Source organism: Hippopotamus amphibius, chromosome 4, assembly GCF_030028045.1.
Source record: "Hippopotamus amphibius kiboko isolate mHipAmp2 chromosome 4, mHipAmp2.hap2, whole genome shotgun sequence".
In the NCBI taxonomy this organism is placed as follows: domain Eukaryota; kingdom Metazoa; phylum Chordata; class Mammalia; order Artiodactyla; family Hippopotamidae; genus Hippopotamus; species Hippopotamus amphibius.
The window spans coordinates 111,291,970-111,309,064 of record NC_080189.1 but is presented as its reverse complement, the minus strand read 5'-3'; the positions used below and the strand labels follow the sequence as shown (position 1 = coordinate 111,309,064).

At 50.3% G+C, this 17,095-nt stretch overlaps 2 protein-coding genes across 10 annotated transcripts in view; one reads left to right on the top strand and one right to left on the bottom strand.

Annotated features, from left to right (window-relative positions):
• FBH1 (F-box DNA helicase 1) overlaps positions 1-3,556 on the bottom strand; it is a 58,661-nt gene extending 55,105 nt beyond the window's left edge. Inside the window, exons 1-2 of one of the 6 annotated variants that reach the window (XM_057733930.1) lie at positions 3,441-3,556; positions 2,696-2,813 (exon numbers count right to left, since the gene is read on the bottom strand). In XM_057733930.1, coding sequence (XP_057589913.1) covers positions 2,696-2,708 — 13 coding nt within the window. In that variant the 5' untranslated portion in view covers positions 2,709-2,813; positions 3,441-3,556. Of the gene's footprint in view, positions 1-2,626; positions 2,814-3,425 lie in introns of all 6 variants that reach the window. The other 5 variants (XM_057733929.1, XM_057733932.1, XM_057733931.1 and 2 more) reach the window with 5 other exon arrangements.
• Positions 3,557-3,826: 270 nt separating this feature from the next.
• ANKRD16 (ankyrin repeat domain 16) lies at positions 3,827-15,366 on the top strand. Of its 4 annotated transcripts, XR_009053326.1 has the most exons (9): positions 3,827-4,422; positions 6,276-6,496; positions 8,010-8,052; positions 10,810-10,918; positions 11,429-11,590; positions 12,905-12,983; positions 14,033-14,230; positions 14,443-14,505; positions 15,246-15,321. XR_009053326.1 is itself a non-coding variant. In XM_057733232.1 (8 exons), exons 1-7 carry the CDS (start codon positions 4,103-4,105, stop codon positions 14,221-14,223), a joined length of 1,125 nt encoding a protein of 374 aa, XP_057589215.1. In that variant the 5' UTR covers positions 3,827-4,102; the 3' UTR covers positions 14,224-14,230; positions 15,246-15,366. The 4 variants fall into 4 exon arrangements, 2 of the variants coding, with proteins under 2 accessions (XP_057589215.1, XP_057589216.1); XM_057733232.1 differs by lacking the exon at positions 14,443-14,505 and having other exon boundaries at positions 15,246-15,366; XR_009053327.1 differs by lacking the exons at positions 14,443-14,505; positions 15,246-15,321 and having other exon boundaries at positions 12,905-13,197; positions 14,033-14,125.
• The last annotated feature ends 1,729 nt before the right edge of the window (positions 15,367-17,095 follow it).

The following is a 17,095-nucleotide window of genomic DNA, read 5'->3' as shown; positions in this document are numbered from 1 at the left end:
CACAGAGAAGAAACACAGCACGAGAGCCCTCACTCTCCACGCAGAGCCGGGCCCCTGCCAGCACCACATCCTGCCTCCTTACAAATTCAAAGGCCCAGGCTCGCAGGCCCAGCCTCACCGAGGTCCCCTCACACCACAAATATCTGCTCCTCTCTTGGAACAGCACTCACTGATTCCAGCAATCAAGAATGCAGACAGCTTTTCTATGTGTGGTTCTCACAAGGAAAAGAAGGAATAGGGAAAGAAAAGAAAAACAATAAAATAACCATTATTTACAGACTAGAATTTATATTTATAGACTTGGAAGGCTTTTTTTTCTACTGTCAATTTATTCCACAACCACTTTTAAGTATCTATGATGTCCCAGATTCATTACAAACACCATGAGGGCTTCCTCTCTTGGCATCTCTGGGGTCAAATGCTATTTCAGACAGGATTCAAAAATGTCACCTGTCCCTAAGGCAGCTCTCAAAACACACACAAATTACTGTATGTAAGGCACTACAGGTGCTACATAAATGCACTTACAAAATGAAGAAAAGTGACCAGTTAGGAAGGATGAAAAAGGCTTCATGCAGAGTTCAGCCTGGCAAGATGAGTAGGATAAGGAGAAGGCAAAAGAAACAACATTTGCAGAAACACAGAGAAATAGCACAGCAGTGGTGTGGTGGGAAGCCGGGTTTCATTAAAACAAGACGCTCATGGGTCGTGGACAAGGACGGAAACGAATTTGGAAACAGAAAATATAAAGGTCCTTAAATATAATGCCAAGGAACTTGGACTTTATCATGTAGGTAATTCGGAGAATCACCTCGCTTTTCTAAGCAGGGTCAATGCCCAATCAAATTAACATGCTGGAATGGTAACTCCGGAGGCAGGTAGAGGATAAGTACACATGCAGATTGTCAGGAAAACAGGGCAGAAAGTCACTTTACCAACCAAGGCACGAGGTGGTCAAGGCCTACGGGCAGCAGCAGCAAAAATAGAGAGAAGGCAAAAGTGAAGCCCAGTAAGTTTTTTTTGGACCGGAGAGAGAAGAGAAACAACAACACAGGGAACTGACATTTCTAGCCAGAGCTCAATGATCATGTCATTAACCACGTTAAAGAATAAAGGAGGGACTTCCTAGGTGGTGCAGTGGGTAAGAATCCGCCTGCCAATGCAGGGGACACGGGTTCGATCCCTGCCCCAGGAAGATACCACATGCCACGGAGCAACTAAGCCCATGTGCCACAACTATTGAGCCTGTGCTCTAGAGCCCGTGAACCACAACTATTGAGCCCATGTGCTGCAACTACTGAAGCCCAGGCGCCTAGAGCCCGTGCTTTGCAACGAGAGAGGCCACCGCAATGAGAAGCCCTCGCACCACAATGAAGAGTAGCCCCCACTCTCTGCAACTAGAGAAAGCCCGTGTGCAGCAACGAAGACTCAACACAGCCAAATAAATAAATAAATAAAGAGTAAAGGAGAAATCGTGTTTTCATTTTAATCACTTCTTCCAGGAGTGAAGGCAGAATGAAAGTTTTCAGTTTTGAAAATGGTTGTTTGTTTCTTTTTAAATTATCAGTAGCATGTCAGGTTAAGCTCCAGGAGGTTCTTTGAGATATGAGACTAGTCCTCAAAATGTCTGTGAGTAACAGCTGGAGACATAAGATTTGAGATGCTTTGGTGAGACACTCTAAGAGCAGGTGATCCCACAGATAGACAGCAAAGACAGAATTCACATTCAATCTTCAAATAACATCAGCCCGGGAAGGATAGAGGGGATGACAAGCAGAGAGAGATGCTGATGACAAACCTGAAATTCGAGTTCTAAGTCCAATGCCAATAGTGTGGTGTTCACACACTCACAGGTCACAAAACATGTCAAATCACCAAATGCTAGGGAACCACAAAATACGACAAAAGGAAAAAGAAAGAAGATGGCCAAGCAGCAAATCACAATGCCAATGAAGGCCATGGGTGAAATGACTCACTACAGGGCAGGCCACACATCCCAAACACCTGCAAAAAAGGATAAGCAGATCAACTGGGAAACCTGTGAGACCCGAGAGTAGCTCCATTCATTAGCTTACTGTCAAGATCTGTCCCCTCTACGCCAAGTTCTTGCCCCAGAGAACCACAAGGGCTGTGGACAGATTCAAATACACTGTCACCTAGTTATCCAAACGGCAATACAGACCAAAATGAGTTCCTAAAGAAGACAGGAGGGGCGGAATTGCATGTGGGACACCAGTTAAACGACCAACCATCTGAATTTAAATATACTGCAAACGTGTTTTGTTTTTAAAAACATGGAAACTGGAGGCATTAAGGCAAGAGAAGGTGGAGTCGTGGCAATTAGGATGGGGGGGCGGAGTAGCAGCAAAAAGCGAGAAAACCAGATACCTCAACTTGCACTTCCACCCACACCAAGATTGCAATAAGCGCAACGCTTGCCATGTCCTAAAACCTGATGCAATTCAAAGCACTTTTATGCCTTCCTTGTTTTGAAGTGGCAAAGTACAAGGGGACAATGACTTTGGCAAAGCTGATACTGGCCCTGGTTCTATCTCTGATGGCTGTCCACATCACGTTCAGTTACACAACTCCAATCCGCTCGAGTCAAATGAGCTCGTTTTCATACCAGAGGTCTGTTTTCATTTATCTCCCTTCATCCGTTTGAGCAAAGTGCCAGGCACTAGCAGACCCTCACCGGGAGCTACCATGCTTCCTTCCAGGGGTCTTTATTATCTGTACTCCCGTGAGAAAATGGCTAACTTCTTTAGGCCTCAATTTCCCCGTCTGTCAGGATGCCTTCCTCACACGGTCGTCTGCGGATGAGATAATTAACGTAAAGCGCTTTGTAAACCAAAGTGCCATACAAGATGTACAGCATAACTGTCCCCAGGCCTGGGAAGCAGCAGCTGCTCCCATGTCATCTCTAAAGGAACTGAAAACACCAGGTGGGTTCAGGGACAAGCACCCTGGAGCTGGGGTGAAGAGCTCAACACGCACCCTCACGTGTCCCTTCACCCCGCACAGCCTGCTCAGCCCTTGCGCGCCCTGCCCCGGCTCATGGCCCTCCCACAACCCCTGGACCCTCTTCACACTCGGGGAGAGAGGCTGCCAGTGAAACCGGCAGAAGGGTCCCAGGAGATGACTCGCCCAAGGTCAAAGCAGCGCAGCAGGGGGAAAGGAAGCGCGGGCTGCCCACGGCGGAGGCCACGGCCCGCGACTCCCTCGGCGCCGCGCTCCCGCGTCCCAGGCCCCCCGCCCGCGCGCCTCGCCGCCACCGCCCGCCCACGCTGCCCCCCACCCCGGGCCCCGCGACCCCCGCGGACCGCCCCGCGCCCCGAGGCCAGACCAGCCGAGGACCCTGAAGGTTCAGCGTCCACACGGCTGGGCCGGCCAGCGCCCCCTGCCCCGCCGGCGGCCTCACGCACTATGGCGCTCCGCACCAGAGTTCCTGCCGCCGCCGCAGGGCTGCTCGGCCTCCCAGTCCCGGCGTCCCCCGGGCAGCTCGAGCCCGAGCCCGCCGCGGACTTCCGCCACCAGCTCCGCCCCGTGCCGCGGCCCAGGGAAGAGCCCGCTGACGGACGGCTCTGGCGGCCAATGGGAACGCGGACCTAGAGAAGGGGCGGTTACCGCTAGCGGGCCCCGCCCCGTTCTGCCTCTGCTAGGGCGGAAGAGACGAGCAGAAACTTTCCCAGCGTTCCTCCGAGCTCGAGGACCCGCGGAGGGGCCGCGGCAGGAGGGGTGGGGCGGACCGGCTGCGGAGGGCGGGGCCGTGGGCGGGCCCCACCCCGTCCCCAGGGCTAGAGCTGCCGGAGACCGGGACCGGCGGAGGCGGCCCCGCGGTTCACCTGCTGTTTTGCGACAAAGTGAAACCGGTGCGGGCGGCAGCCTCCGAGCGTGCTTTCGCGGCGGGCCGTGGAGAGCGTGGTTAACCGGAGACCTGAGCGCCCGCGCGGGGCCGGGCCGGCTGGGCGGGGCTGGGGGCATCCGAGGGAGGCCGTCCAGGGGAGGGTCCTGGGGGAGGGTCCTGGGGGCGGGCCCGGGGCGGGGCCTGTGGGCGGGCCCCGGGGGCGGGCCGGGCCGGGCCGGGAGCGGAGTCGGGGCTATGGCAGCGCCCGCGGACCCGCGGCGGCTGTGCCGGCTGGTGCAGGAAGGTCGGCTGTGCACCCTGCGGGAGGAGCTGCGGACGGCGGGGCGCGCCGGCTGCGCGGGGCCGTCCGGGGACACTCTCCTGCACTGCGCCGCGCGCCACGGCCGCCGGGACATTCTGGCCTATCTGGTCGAGGCCTGGGGCCTGGACCTCGAGGCCGCCAACCGAGACTACAAGCGGCCGCTGCACGAGGCCGCCGGCATGGGCCACCGGGACTGCCTGCGGTACCTGCTGGGCCGAGGCGCCGCGGTGGACTGCCTGAAGAAGGGTGACTGGTAGGTGGCGGGACTGGCGGAGAGACGCCCACACTTTCCCGCAGAATCGTAGATTCCCACTCCAGGCCGTAGCCCCTCAGCCTTCCCCTGTAGAGCAGAACTGTGTTGACTCCCTTGTGGGGTTAGCTGCTCCAGTCTTCTGTTCCAGACTGAGAGCAGAGAACAGTAAACAAGATCAGATAGAACATGATCACACTACGAATGGCCGGTACTACATATAGCGTGAGCCCCAGCGCGGGATGTTCTTCTGGGGACGTCTAGCTAAACGATTACTTCACCAATGACATTGTTTTAGTTTTCTACTTTGAAATTCGTAGTTATAGGTTCTCAGAAATTTGCAAAGATTTGGTGGGAGTCCCATGCACCCTCCCCCCGCAAAGTTAACATCTTATGGCCACAGTAAGACAAGAAGAAGAAACTGACATTGCTGCAATCAGTATACTTACTGGATTTCACCAGTTATATGAACAGTGAGTGTGTGGGGTGCTCTGTGTGATTTTATCGCAGGACCACCTCCACAGTCACGATGCCCACCTGTGACACAAAGCGATTCCACTCTGTTAGATCCACATCATTTTCAGTACTCACTATGTCTGTCCACCTCCTTAGAGGTTATGAACATCTGAAGATTCATAACATAACATAATGAAATTCCTGAATGAATCTGCAAGGGACTTCTGTTCTGATATAAACGAGAACCACATCAGACAGCCATGTAGCTAAAAAAGTGCATGAGGGGAGTAGGCCTGGTTACTTTTTGAGGTTTGCTCTTTGGCTGTGACTAAGCACAAGACTGATTTTCTTGTGCTGCTAGTACATTGGTCTAAAGACAGTGGAGGCTTATTACCTCTTATAGTTCACAAAACAGTTCTGTGGTTAAGGAAACAGTCTCCCCAAACAACCATTAAAAGGGCACGTTTCATTTGATTGTGTAAGAAGTACAGTCACAGTGACACATCTTTGCCCTCCTCACCTTGCTGGCTTTCTCAAGTCCCTTCCTGGATTCATTCCCTTTGTGAAGCCTTTCTTGAAGATTCCAGCCTTTATTTATCTGGGTGTCTCCCTCTCAATTTCTCATCCACTGTCATTACCATGTTACCAAAAATTAAAAGATCAAAACAGTGTTGGTAATGCAGTAATATCAAAGCAGTCTCAGAGGACAGATTCTGGCTGAGACCCCTCTAGTTATGTTGAGTTCCAGCTGGGCCAGACCCTGGGAACAGGAGGTAAATAAGACCCACCCCAGCTTTCCAGGAGTTGTAGCAGATGAGAAGGCAGAAGCCCAGAGTCATTGATGTGGGAGGAGAGGAGTTGATAGTGATGTAATTCACTCTCCCATAATTGTGGATACACATCATTTCAGAGACTTATAATCACGCCGTTTTATTTGCTCCATCAATGTGGGCTCCTTATGGCAAGGCACTATGTCAAACGCTCTTTTCTAATTCCTTTTCAGCGCATTTTAATAAACGATTACCGATGGAAGTGAATAGGATAAGTCCAACAGAGTACCTCTTATGCAAATATTCAGGACAACTGTCTGTGATTTTGTCTAATTCTGTCCCAATTCAGTGCCATACTAAAAACTAGCTTAGAAGCAGATTTGCCTCCTCTATATTCCCCACCTGTAGGGGCACCTACTTCACCATCATTTTCCCCTTGTTGCTTCTCCCAGGGTCCTCATGGCAGGCAGGGGAGTTACCAGCCAAAGCTGTTGTCCTGCTTCCCAGACCTCTGAGTCCTCTGGGTCTTCTGTCTCTGCCAAGGGTGTGCATTTTCCTGAAGCCCTGGTCGCGTGCTTCTAATGCCTCAGCCTGTCCTTGTGTCTGACAGCTTGTCCCGATTGGCCTTAGGACTCCTCTGATGATGGCTTGCACAAGGAGGAATCTCGAGGTGGTCCAGGACCTCGTGGAGCACGGCGCCAATCCACTGCTGAAGAACAAAGATGGCTGGAACAGTTTCCACATTGCCAGCCGAGAAGGCGACCCTCTGATCCTTCAGTACCTGCTCGCTGTTTGCCCCACCGCCTGGAAGACAGAGAGCAAGATTGGGAGAACCCCACTGCACACGGCAGGTGTGGCCAGGAGCTGTGCGGATGCCACCCGCAGGGGAGCGGAGGGTTGGGGGAATAGAGGGCAGGGAATACGAGCAGCTTTGGAGTATTTTGGCAAATGCTTAGTTTCTAAAGTCAATGTCACCCGGCCCTTAACACACTCGTCTTTCTTGTTTTTGGTGACTTTTTGCATACATCTGTCTTCTCCCCAGTTAGTTAGATGGTAGGCTGGTTCTGTTCCTTACTGAGTCTTTGACCTTGGGCATGGAACTTAGTCTCTTGAGCAGGTTTCCTCAAGCACAAAATAATGACATTGATGAAGCCCATATCACAAGGTGGTGGGGATTAAGGAGCGTGCAGGTCTCTCAGTGCAGTGCTGGATGCACAGTGAGCACAGGACAGCTGCGGCTGCTGTTTTCACAAACGTTTTCACATTATTATTAAACGCAGAAGGAAAGGCGGCTGTTCCCTTATATCCTCAGCAACACCTGTCACGGTGCTGGCCATTTAAATACATACAGGTGTCTATAATTAATATAGGGGCTCGGTGGGTGTGAATTATCTGGTGATAATGTCATATATAAATCTGGGCTACCATTTTTATTGTTTGGAGTAATTATCTCTAACCCTGAACTGAATATGTGTAGATTATCTTAAATGAGTTAAAAGCAAAAGCATGGCAGTGTAAAACGAAAGGAGCATTACACAGCCCAACAGTTCAGATCAAGACATTTAGGACATAATCTTTAGCTTTCCGGGTAGTACATTGAATTAGAATACAGGGCTTTTAGATTTCTCTGAAATCAAGACTGTGACATGGTGTCACTGAGGAGGAAGGCGCACAGTTATTCTGGCCACAGTGGGCAGTTAGGGACCAAGGAGTCCTTTATTGAACTTTGCACGAGTGGAAACACTGCTCGTCAGCTGTTTGATGAGCTCCTCTCAGCTTGCAGAGAAACAGTCAGCGCCCTGTCATTCACACAAAATAGTGAAGAACAGATAGTCGAAATCTCTTTTATTTATTTATTTTTTTTGGCCACGCTGTGTCTCGTGGGATCTCAGTTCCCCGACCAGGGATTGAACCTGGGTCACGGCAGAGAAAACTCGCAATCCTAACCAGCAGGTCACCAGGGAACTCCCTCGAAATCTTTGTTGTTTCTAGCAGGAGAATTAAATTCCTGGTTATTTTGTCATGGATTACTCTTAAAATGTTTTACATTTCCTGGGCAAAAACTGGCCCTAGGGATTTGTAGCATGAAAGTGAGGAAGTAGGCTTAGGATCGAAAATTCACCATAAAAGTGTCATAAAGACAAAATAATCAGGTGTGGGCCTCGTACCTGTTGAGTGAAAACATCACCCTTTACCACTCCTCCAGCTAAACTTGTCTTTTTCTCTGGCGGTGGCCATGTACCTAAGTTCATACTCCTTACTGGAGGTCACAGCTAGAGGGATGGGGCAGAGAGAGGTGCCAGGAAGGAAGAAGCATTTTATTTTTGTGCTAAAAAGCTCTCATTCTCAACTCTCTCCTCCTAGCAATGCACGGCTGTTTAGAGGCAGTAGAGGTGCTCCTTCAGAGGTAAGAGCAAAACAGCAGATTGAGGAAAATATTTGCTAATTCTGACAGAGAGTTAATATCATTGCTACACAAAGACCTCAGACAAATTGTGCAGAAAGAATCTAAGGTACGGGAACTTCCCTGGTGGCACAGTGGTTAAGAATCTGCCTGCCAGTGCAGGGGACACGGGTTCCATCCCTGGTCCGGAAAGATCCCACATGCCACAGAGCAGCTGAGCCCATGTGCCGCAACTACTGAGCCCACGTGCCACCACTACTGAGCCTTCGCTCCAGAGCCCATGGTCCTCAACAAGAGAAGCCACCGCACTTGAGCAGCCTGTGCACCACAACGAAGAGTAGCCCCCGCTCACCACAACTAGAGAAAAGCCCACGTGCAGCGGTGAAGACCCAATGCAGCCAAAAAAGTTAATTAATTTTTTTAAAACAAGAATCTAAGGTACCAAAAGAGAAACGAAGAAAGGACATAAGCAGACAGAGAAAGTGAAACAAAAATAGCTAACAAACCTGGGAAAAAATTACCCTTTTATCTGTTCATTCAGCAAACACTCATATACTCACTCAGCGCTCACTGTACCAAGCGCAGGGGCTACCACAGCAGCAAGATAACGTGGTGTCCCCATTATTCCCTGAGTTCCTGCTCATGGAACTCACAGACGGGCAGGGAGGACAGATGCCGCCCACATCGTGTGAGTCTGATGAGGGTTACAGGGAATTGCGGGGTCCCTACAGCAGCACGGGCTGTGGCCCAGGGGTGAGGGATCTCAGCCCCAGTGACACTGATGCTACGACCTGGAGGAGGTGGAAAGTAGGGGGCAGGGTTGGGGGGGATTCCAGGCAGGGGTGACAGTACCGTGAATGCTCAGGGCTGGAGACAAGCACAGTGCACGGAAGAGACTGCAAGAAGATCAGGGAGTGGTATGTCCCAAGAGGCTGCAGAGGAAGGGCGATTCAGGTCCAGTGGAAACCCTGGGCGCCAAGAGAGGGTTCCAGGTCTTGTTCTCAACATATAAGGTGCCACTGAATAATGAGATGTGCATTTTTCAAAGATGCCCGCGTTGCAAAGCAGGATGGATTGGAGGGGGAGCGAGCGTGGGTGCTGTGAACGCAGTCAGGTGGCTGTTGCAGTTAAACGGGAGAAACGGTGGCTGCACCAAGATGCTGACTGTACGGTGAAGAGAAAGCTCTGCAGACACTTGAGAGGTAGAATCACCAGATCTCCGTGAATAATTTGACACAGGGAATGAGGGAGAAGGAAGGCTCCGGGACGACAGCCGGATGTCTTGCTTAAGCAGCTGGTGCTGTGTTGCTGTCACCTGCCAAGGGGAGGAGGGGTGGGCTTGGGCAGAAGATGGCAGAGTCACTTTCGGACACGTCGAGTCGCATGTACCTGTGAGACACTCAGGCAGAGACGTCTGGCAGGCAGTTAGAGATCTTAGCCCAGAGGAGAGGTGTGGGCTGAGATACAGGATGGGGCCTCTTCAGTGAAGAAGTGACTGTTGAATCCATAGGATGGAAGCGGTTACCTAGGAGATGAGTGAAGAGGAGGAGGCCTAATGCAGCACCCGAAAGCCTCACTCTGTAGGGCTTGCCTGCAGCGTGTTGGGACGTACCTGGTTCTCTGCAGTCATAAATACGCCTTCCTTCATTCAACAGACGTTTTCTAAGCACCTCCTGTGTGTTGGGCACCAGGGGATAAGCAGTAAACACCGTCCTTTCCCTAACGGCCTGCAGGCTAGTGTGGAAGCCGAGAACAGACACCCAGTTGCAGAAATGTCATAAAATTACAAACTGTGATGAGACTACAAAGAAAAAGTGCACGGTGCTATGTGGGAGCAGGGGTCGTCCTGTAGATCTGGGGGAGAGGATGGGCCTCGGAGGTCCCCTTGAAGCTGCGACTTGAAGGATGCCCTGGAATTGGCCAGGTGAAGAATGGCGCTGGGATGTTCCAAGCAGAGGGGACCCACAAGTGCAAAGGCTGCAAAGAGCCGGCAATCGGGGGAGCAGAAGGAGGTGGGACAGGCAGGACCACTGAAGGCAGGAACGGAAGAAGATGGGACAGGTGGGAGGTAGGGCCGAGAAGAAGGGGAGACAGGTGTGACCACGAAGAAGGTAGGAACGGAAGAAGAAGGACAGGCTGTGGGACCGAGAAGAAAGCGGGACCAGGCAGGAGTTGGGGGTCATGGAGGAGGGGCGGAGAAGCCCAGAGAAGTAAGTACCACATAATCCTGACCATGGAGGTCATGTTGAGGTTTCAGACGTTGTCTTTTGTGGTTGGGAAGCAGTCAAAGGATTTAGTCACATACCCAAATTACGTGAAACAATCGCTGTTAGCACTGAGAACGGGACAGCTGGGCCGGAACCAAAGAGAAAAAACGGGGAGGAGGCTACTGCCTGTGGACTCGGTCGTGAGGGGTGAAGACGATGCCGGAGAGAAGGATGCAGTTTTGTTTAATATTGTGGATGTAGAATTGAGAGCTTTTGGTAATGGGTTGGCTGTGAGGGTGAGGGGTGAACTCCCAGGCTCTTCATGAGTGGCTGGAGAGAAGACAGTCCCTAAAATGGGATGAGAAGCTTAGAGGAGGCGCAGGTGTGCCGGGGAAAGCAGCGTGCTCTCAAAGAGCTCGGTTCCGGTGCTGCGGTGGGAGGGGAGCACTCCGGGGTCTCACGGACTGTCCGTGAGGCAGGCGGTCAAAGAGCCAGCACCGTTGACTCTGAGGCAGTGACTGTTCTCAGCTGTAACTTTGGGTTTGGGCTCTAGGTGCCAGTATGAACCCGACTGCAGGGACTCGTGTGGCCTCACACCCTTCATGGACGCCGTTCAGTGTGGACACGTCCATGTAGCCAGGCTGCTCCTCGAAAAACACAAGGTATAGGAATGGTTTGGTTTTACCCCTTTGGTTCTTCCTACAAGTTTTAGATCCTGGGATGAACAGGAAGCACAGTGATTTAGGTCATGGGTTCGACCCTCAGCTCTGCCACATTCCCCATTGGGCCCCTTTTACCTCTTTAAGCACCAGTGTTTCCATTTGCAAAGCCGGAGACAAGTTTCACTTCTTCACAGGGTTACTGTAAGGACTAAATAATGTAATGTACATAAAGCGGTTAGCAAAATAAGTATTCAGTAAACCATAGCTGTTTCATAGTAGTAATAACAGCAGGCTTTCCCCAGTAACTATACTTTTTTTGGCACTTTAGCCTTACAGCGTTGAATCTTAACCATTTTGGGGGGGTCCAGCATCCTTTGAGAATCTGACAAAAGCTCTGTATCATCTGCCCTGGAAAATGTATGTAGACAGAGTTTTCCCAAAATGTCAGAAGGTCCGTGGGCCCAGGTGTCTCTGCTCCTCACTTTTGTTCACGTCTCTCCCAACCTCTAGGCTTGCGTGTCCGCCGAGGACTCCCTGGGGGCCCAGGCCATCCACTGGGCAGCAGTCACTGGGCACAATGAGGCCATCCAGTTCCTGGTCTCTGAGCTTGGCATCGACGTAGATGTGCGAACAGCCTCCACCCACCTCACAGCACTTCACTACGCAGCTAAGGTTTGTTTCTTTCCAAAACCGTGCTCCTGCCCCCTGAGGCTTGCCGAGCCCTGCCGATGGGTAAGCCCATAGTTGTGATTCTTTTGCTCCATCTCTATGGAAGAAAGAAATTGCCGGTGATGTACTCTTGAAATTGCCCTGTGTCCCTTTAAATAGAAACCTGCCTTCATTTGTTTCTAGGTAAAAGCTGAGAAGAGCCCTTTACTCCATGTAATGCCTGGGCTCTGTGTTCCCTCCCGCCCCTTTTTGTTTTCAGGAATAACGTTATTTGAAGCTGTAAAAATCCATCATATGAAATTTCTAGCTCCTTATCCTTTTACTGAATTTCAGAAGATTTCTTTTTCTTTTTCTTTTTCTTTTTTTTAAGATTTCTTTGTTTATTTTGGCTGCACTGGGTCTTAGTTGAGGCACATGGGATCTTCGTTGCAGCATGCGGACTCCTAGTTGCGGCATGTGTACAGGATCTAGTTCCCCGACCAGGGATCAAACCCAGGTCCCTCGCGTTGGGAGCATGCCGTCCCACCCACTGGACCACCAGAGAAGTCCCCAGAAGATTTCTTTGACTAAGACAAGGGAATTGCATTTTCTGGACTTTCTGATGTGTAAAGTATTGAAGACACACAGAAGTTTTCGCTAGAAAAGTAGCTGCTATCTTTCATATGATTGACCACCTGCCTTTACTTGTTTTTCTAGCAACAGGAATAAATGTTTTTCCAGTGAACTGCGCTCTCCTGCCTGTGTTCCCCCTTTGAGAACGTGGATATACAGTTGAGGGTGGGCTAAGAGTGTGGTCTGTGGCCACGGCGGGGTAAAAGCAAGATTGAACCCACAGCCTTGGTTTCGGTCTCAGCACGAACTGACAGGCTAACTGGCTGGAGAGAAGGTGTACCGATTGCTTCACAGATGCAAATGCCACCTGTGATAAGAACCCCATCCAGGGGAGGTTAGACTCTTTTCCAGTTTATTTCTCCGCTCAACATTTAGCAAGGAGTGTGTTTGCTTGGGAGATTTAGATTTGTGTATTCTGAGTAAATCACAAGATTTATGCTCCTTACACTGAGGGAAACCCAACCATAGTGGTCAATAATCTGGCTACAAAGTTGATCATCTATATTCTAATAACTAAACATCATCTACATCGTTGATGATTTATGCTTGATTTCGAGAGTGATGTGACAAGCCTTCCTTTAAATGTGAAAATTCAGTTTTAGCAGTTGAGTACTTTAGAAAAAGCACCTAATGTGCATTAGAGTTTATGTTTAAGGCTTGCTTCTGTCGTCAATACAGTGGTAACAAGCTTATTTCAACACTCAGGAAGGACATGTAAGCACAGTCCAGACGCTCTTATCCTTGGGTGCTGACATCAACTCCAAGGATGAGAGACATCGATCAGGTACGACCTCGTTTTATATGTGCTTTGAAAATTATTAGTAACTGAATGTAAACAATATAAACAATGGACTTTCATGTTAAAAACATTGGTTTTAAATACTGTTCCTCTAATAGCTCAGCAACTTTTCCTTAAAACAACACCTCCTTTTGCAAAGATGTAGAACTACTGCTGTTACTGTGGCAACGATGACGACTAGTACGCCTCACTGCTGCTGGTATTACTGTTGTTGTTGTTATTTTAAACCACACAACATATGTGACATCAAAGCACTTTCTATCTTAATCCATGATCACGCCAGCTCCCCAGGTATTACATAGATTCTTCATAGGTCGTCTCTCTCCGGAATGTATTTTAAAACCTTAATCACTATAACTTTTTAGATTCATAGCTCAGAAAGATATTTTCGGAACTAACTCCTTAGACTTGGACTTTAGAATAAACCTTCTCGTTAGCACTCTGTGCGCCAGTGACCATCTTGCAAGGGTTTAGTGGGAGCTTGTGATGCTTCACGACTCACAGGTAACCAGCCACTCACTCCAGGGCTGCAGAGGAAGGTCACTAAGTCCAGGGACGCAAACTTTCTCCTCACGACAGGGAGGCAGGACCCGGGATCGTTGGGCTCACAGCACACCGGAAACCCTCAGCACCAATTTCTAACCAGAATGGGAAGATGTGTCCACAGTTTTTCTTCTGTTACATCACTCTTACTCATGGTGATATTTTTACTTACACGGAGACGTCTCAAGACTTTGAAAATGTCTTTGGTACCATTTAAAGTCTCCTCTTTCACATTAACTTACTCTGTTGCTGTAGACAAGTCTCTCAAATCCTCTCCCGTTGGTTTCATTACTTTCAAAACCATTTCTGACCAAGTCAGCTCTTAAAAGGAAAAATGTTTTGATCCAGACTAGGCAGAGACATAGGGAAGAATATGGAACTAGGAAGTCTGTGCGATTGAAAGAGTCAGTGTTTTTATCAGGGGCGTCCTGCTCACCGGGCGGTACAGCTGAGGGTGCTGCACTGAGCTGGGCGCCTCTGTTCCCCACCAGCCCTGCACCTGGCCTGCGCGGGGCAGCACGCGACCTGCGTCGAGTTCCTCCTGCGCTCCGGGCTCGGGGACTCTCCGGACATGGCGGGCGCCCTGGCTCAGCAGCTAGCACGGAGCCCGGATGTCCTTCAGTGCTTCCAGTGCTTCGACCACAGCGAGATGGCTGAGGGCATTTCTAGAGGAGGACAGTGAGTCCACGGTAATTCACGTCCTGCTGCTTCAGTCGTTAGCAGATCCAGTGAAGTGGGCCAGCAGCCAGTGGTTCTGCCCTCCCTCCCCGCCTCCTCTGCACTCCCCGCCTTGGTGGAGGATTCCCTGGGGATGAGGCGGCTGGCTTCCTGGCTACATCACTGCGCGTCGCACAGTCGGAATCTTTCCGTCATCTCTGATTCACTTTTTCTATCCTTGCAGTGGAGTCAGATGATGTTGATGCAGTTGGTGTCTGGAACCCTTAGAGAAGCATGAAAACACAGGGTACATACTGTTACATATGTGTGTGAAATGTTTTATAATAAATAGGGTGCGGCCTGGCGAGGACCATGATAATAATATTTAGAATGTAGCAAGTTCTTGTTGCCTTGAGCAGTAAAATGTAATTGGCCTGTTTACTTTCTTCTTTCATCAGCTTTTCTTTGGCCATTACAATGGTTTAACTTTTGACTTCAAAGCCTGGAAGGACATGCTGGAATCTGTTTACACAGACATTTACAAGGAAATGTTTCTATATTCTAAGGACTGCTGCTTAAGCCATAATGTTTTAATCTTGAGGTTACTATTTTTTTAATGACAAGTTCTATATTGGCTCCCTTTGGATAATAAAGGCATCTAAAAACGCATCAAAGATATTTTCAAAACTTTTCCATGACCTCATGTGAAGAATGGGGTTTGTTCTTGAACCCACAGGTCACGTTTCCTGTCCCACCTGCCACCTGCCCACGGAAGGTGACTTGTGACTGCGGAGAAATAAAACACTTGACATTGTAACTTTAAAAAATTTTGTAGCCACTTAAACATATTGAAGACAGCATGAGTCCTCAAGGATTTGGATTCTTTTCATTTCCCTTTTCTTCCTTGTCTTTTTTTTTTTATGCAAAGAATAATTACTAGTCAAAGTTAATCTGTTTAAAAAATGTATGTATCAATCACAGGCAGAACTCAGTCCCCTCGTTCAGTGTAATCCGGTTAGAACTTAACACATGGCCTCCTGTTCTCAGCATCGCGCCGCGCTGGGCACGTAGAAGAATGTCCAGGTCTTCGTTATTCCCGGAAGGAGTTGGCTGACTTTCATCCAGAGGACTGTTCCGGTAGAGACACGACTGGGACCTCGGAATTGCACACTGTCTCCACCTGCACCTCCTCGAGCTGCAGTCGCCATTTCCTGCTGTCCCAGAGATGTCTTCTTGTCACTGCCTTTGGGTCTGAGGAGGGCCCGTCTGGTGGATCCCTGCTTGCAGGTGGGAAGGAAAGACGGGTCTGGGGCAGCTGCCCTCGGCACACACGCGAAGCAGCTTTTTCTTTGCAGGGACTGTACGAAGTCACGTTCCCCTCTGAGCTGTGTCTCGGCCTCATGCGCGCGCTGTGATGACGGGCTGTCGGGTGATGTCTGGTTCCCCAGTACCTGGCTCTCCATCGAAAGGGCCCTCGTAGCGTGGATGGTGGCTGCTGGCTGCCACCGCCAAAGCTACTCGAGGGTAGTGACATTCATTATGGCAAGGACAGTGGTGGTGATATCATTACAACCTATTACTGCAATAGTAACATCCTGAGAATGGTAATGACAGTGGTGGTGACAATGAGTGTTATTCCCTCACTTCCTAATTACAGGTACTTTTCTTACTTCCTTTGGGTCTCAACTTAAACGTGGGGACCTTCTCTGGCCACCTGATCTAGAATTCTGTTCCCTCCTTCAACATTTTGAATCTTCTTTCCATAGTTTATGTTTTCTCCCTAGCATTTACCACTATGGAATCGACCAGACGTCTTGAGTTATTTATTTTGTCTATTGTCTGTCTCCCCCACTAGAATCTGAGTTCCTCTGCCCGGGTTTTGGTGTCGTGTTCACGTGCTATATCTACAGGGCCCAGAACAGTGCCTGGCACCTGGTAAGGTTGTAGGTAGTGAGTTGGTCAGTGAGTGAACAAGTAACCTGAGCGCTCACTGTGTCCTGGATGCTGTGCTGAGCACCTTTCCTGGCCGCTCCTGTTCCATCCGTGGCTCCTACGCAGGGCAGCCCCTCCTGATTGTGCTCCATCTCCAGCATCCTTTCTCAACTTCCCTGGTAGTCTAGTGGTTAGGATGCGGCGCTCTCAAGCATCCTTTCTCCTCCCGACCTCCTTAGACAAGAGCCTCTGCTTGGTCCCCAGCTGATGTGACGTAATTGCTAAATCAAGGAACGTACCCTTAGCCCTCGAGTTTGTGATCCTTTCAGTTCAGTTATCACCTCCGACAACGAGATTCTGGCTTTTCCTTCTGATCTTCCTTCGTCTCCGTCGTGAGCACCTCTGTCAGGGCCTGTCCCGTGTGTGCTTCTGTCCCCACTCTGTCTTGCGCCACGTGTGCCCTCAGCCGTGTCTCATCCGCTCTCGTCTCACTGCCTCCTGACCGTCAAGTCCCTCCAGTCCTGACCCTCTGCTGTGGATGTCACAAGCCTGCCCCACACCCAGCTCACTTGAAACCTAGCCTCCTCCTAAAATAATTTTTTTTAATTGTAAATCAACCATACCCCAATATAAAATAAATACAAAACAACCACCAAAAACCCTAGCCCCCTCCCCCCCAAACTGTGTACATTCATTCCACACCCGCTGCCTGAGCTGTGACACCATCTTCACCCAGCCTCCCTGGGACCCTTCCTTGGGCAGGAGGCCTGGCCAGTCTGTGGGACTCCATCCCTACGGCGCCTCCCTGGTTCGGGCCTCAGCTGCGCATGCTGACCGCTGCGGCCACAGCCCCCCAAGCCCTCCTCCCGCGCCCCCTCAACTCCATCCCCGCGCAGCCGTCGGGGGTTGTGACGTGGCCAAGGGTGCTGACCGCCAATGCTGGCTTGCGTGTCGCCTCCCGGAGA

Excerpts from the sequence above, each read along its gene's own strand:
- ANKRD16 (XM_057733232.1), top strand. The coding sequence starts at position 4,103 with ATGGCAGCGCCCGCGGACCCGCGGCGGCTGTGCCGGCTGGTGCAGGAA. Across the intron at positions 4,423-6,275 it reads TGCCTGAAGAAGGGTGACTG|GACTCCTCTGATGATGGCTT; the intron begins GTAGGTGGCGGG and ends GATTGGCCTTAG. Across the intron at positions 8,053-10,809 it reads GTAGAGGTGCTCCTTCAGAG|GTGCCAGTATGAACCCGACT; the intron begins GTAAGAGCAAAA and ends TTTGGGCTCTAG.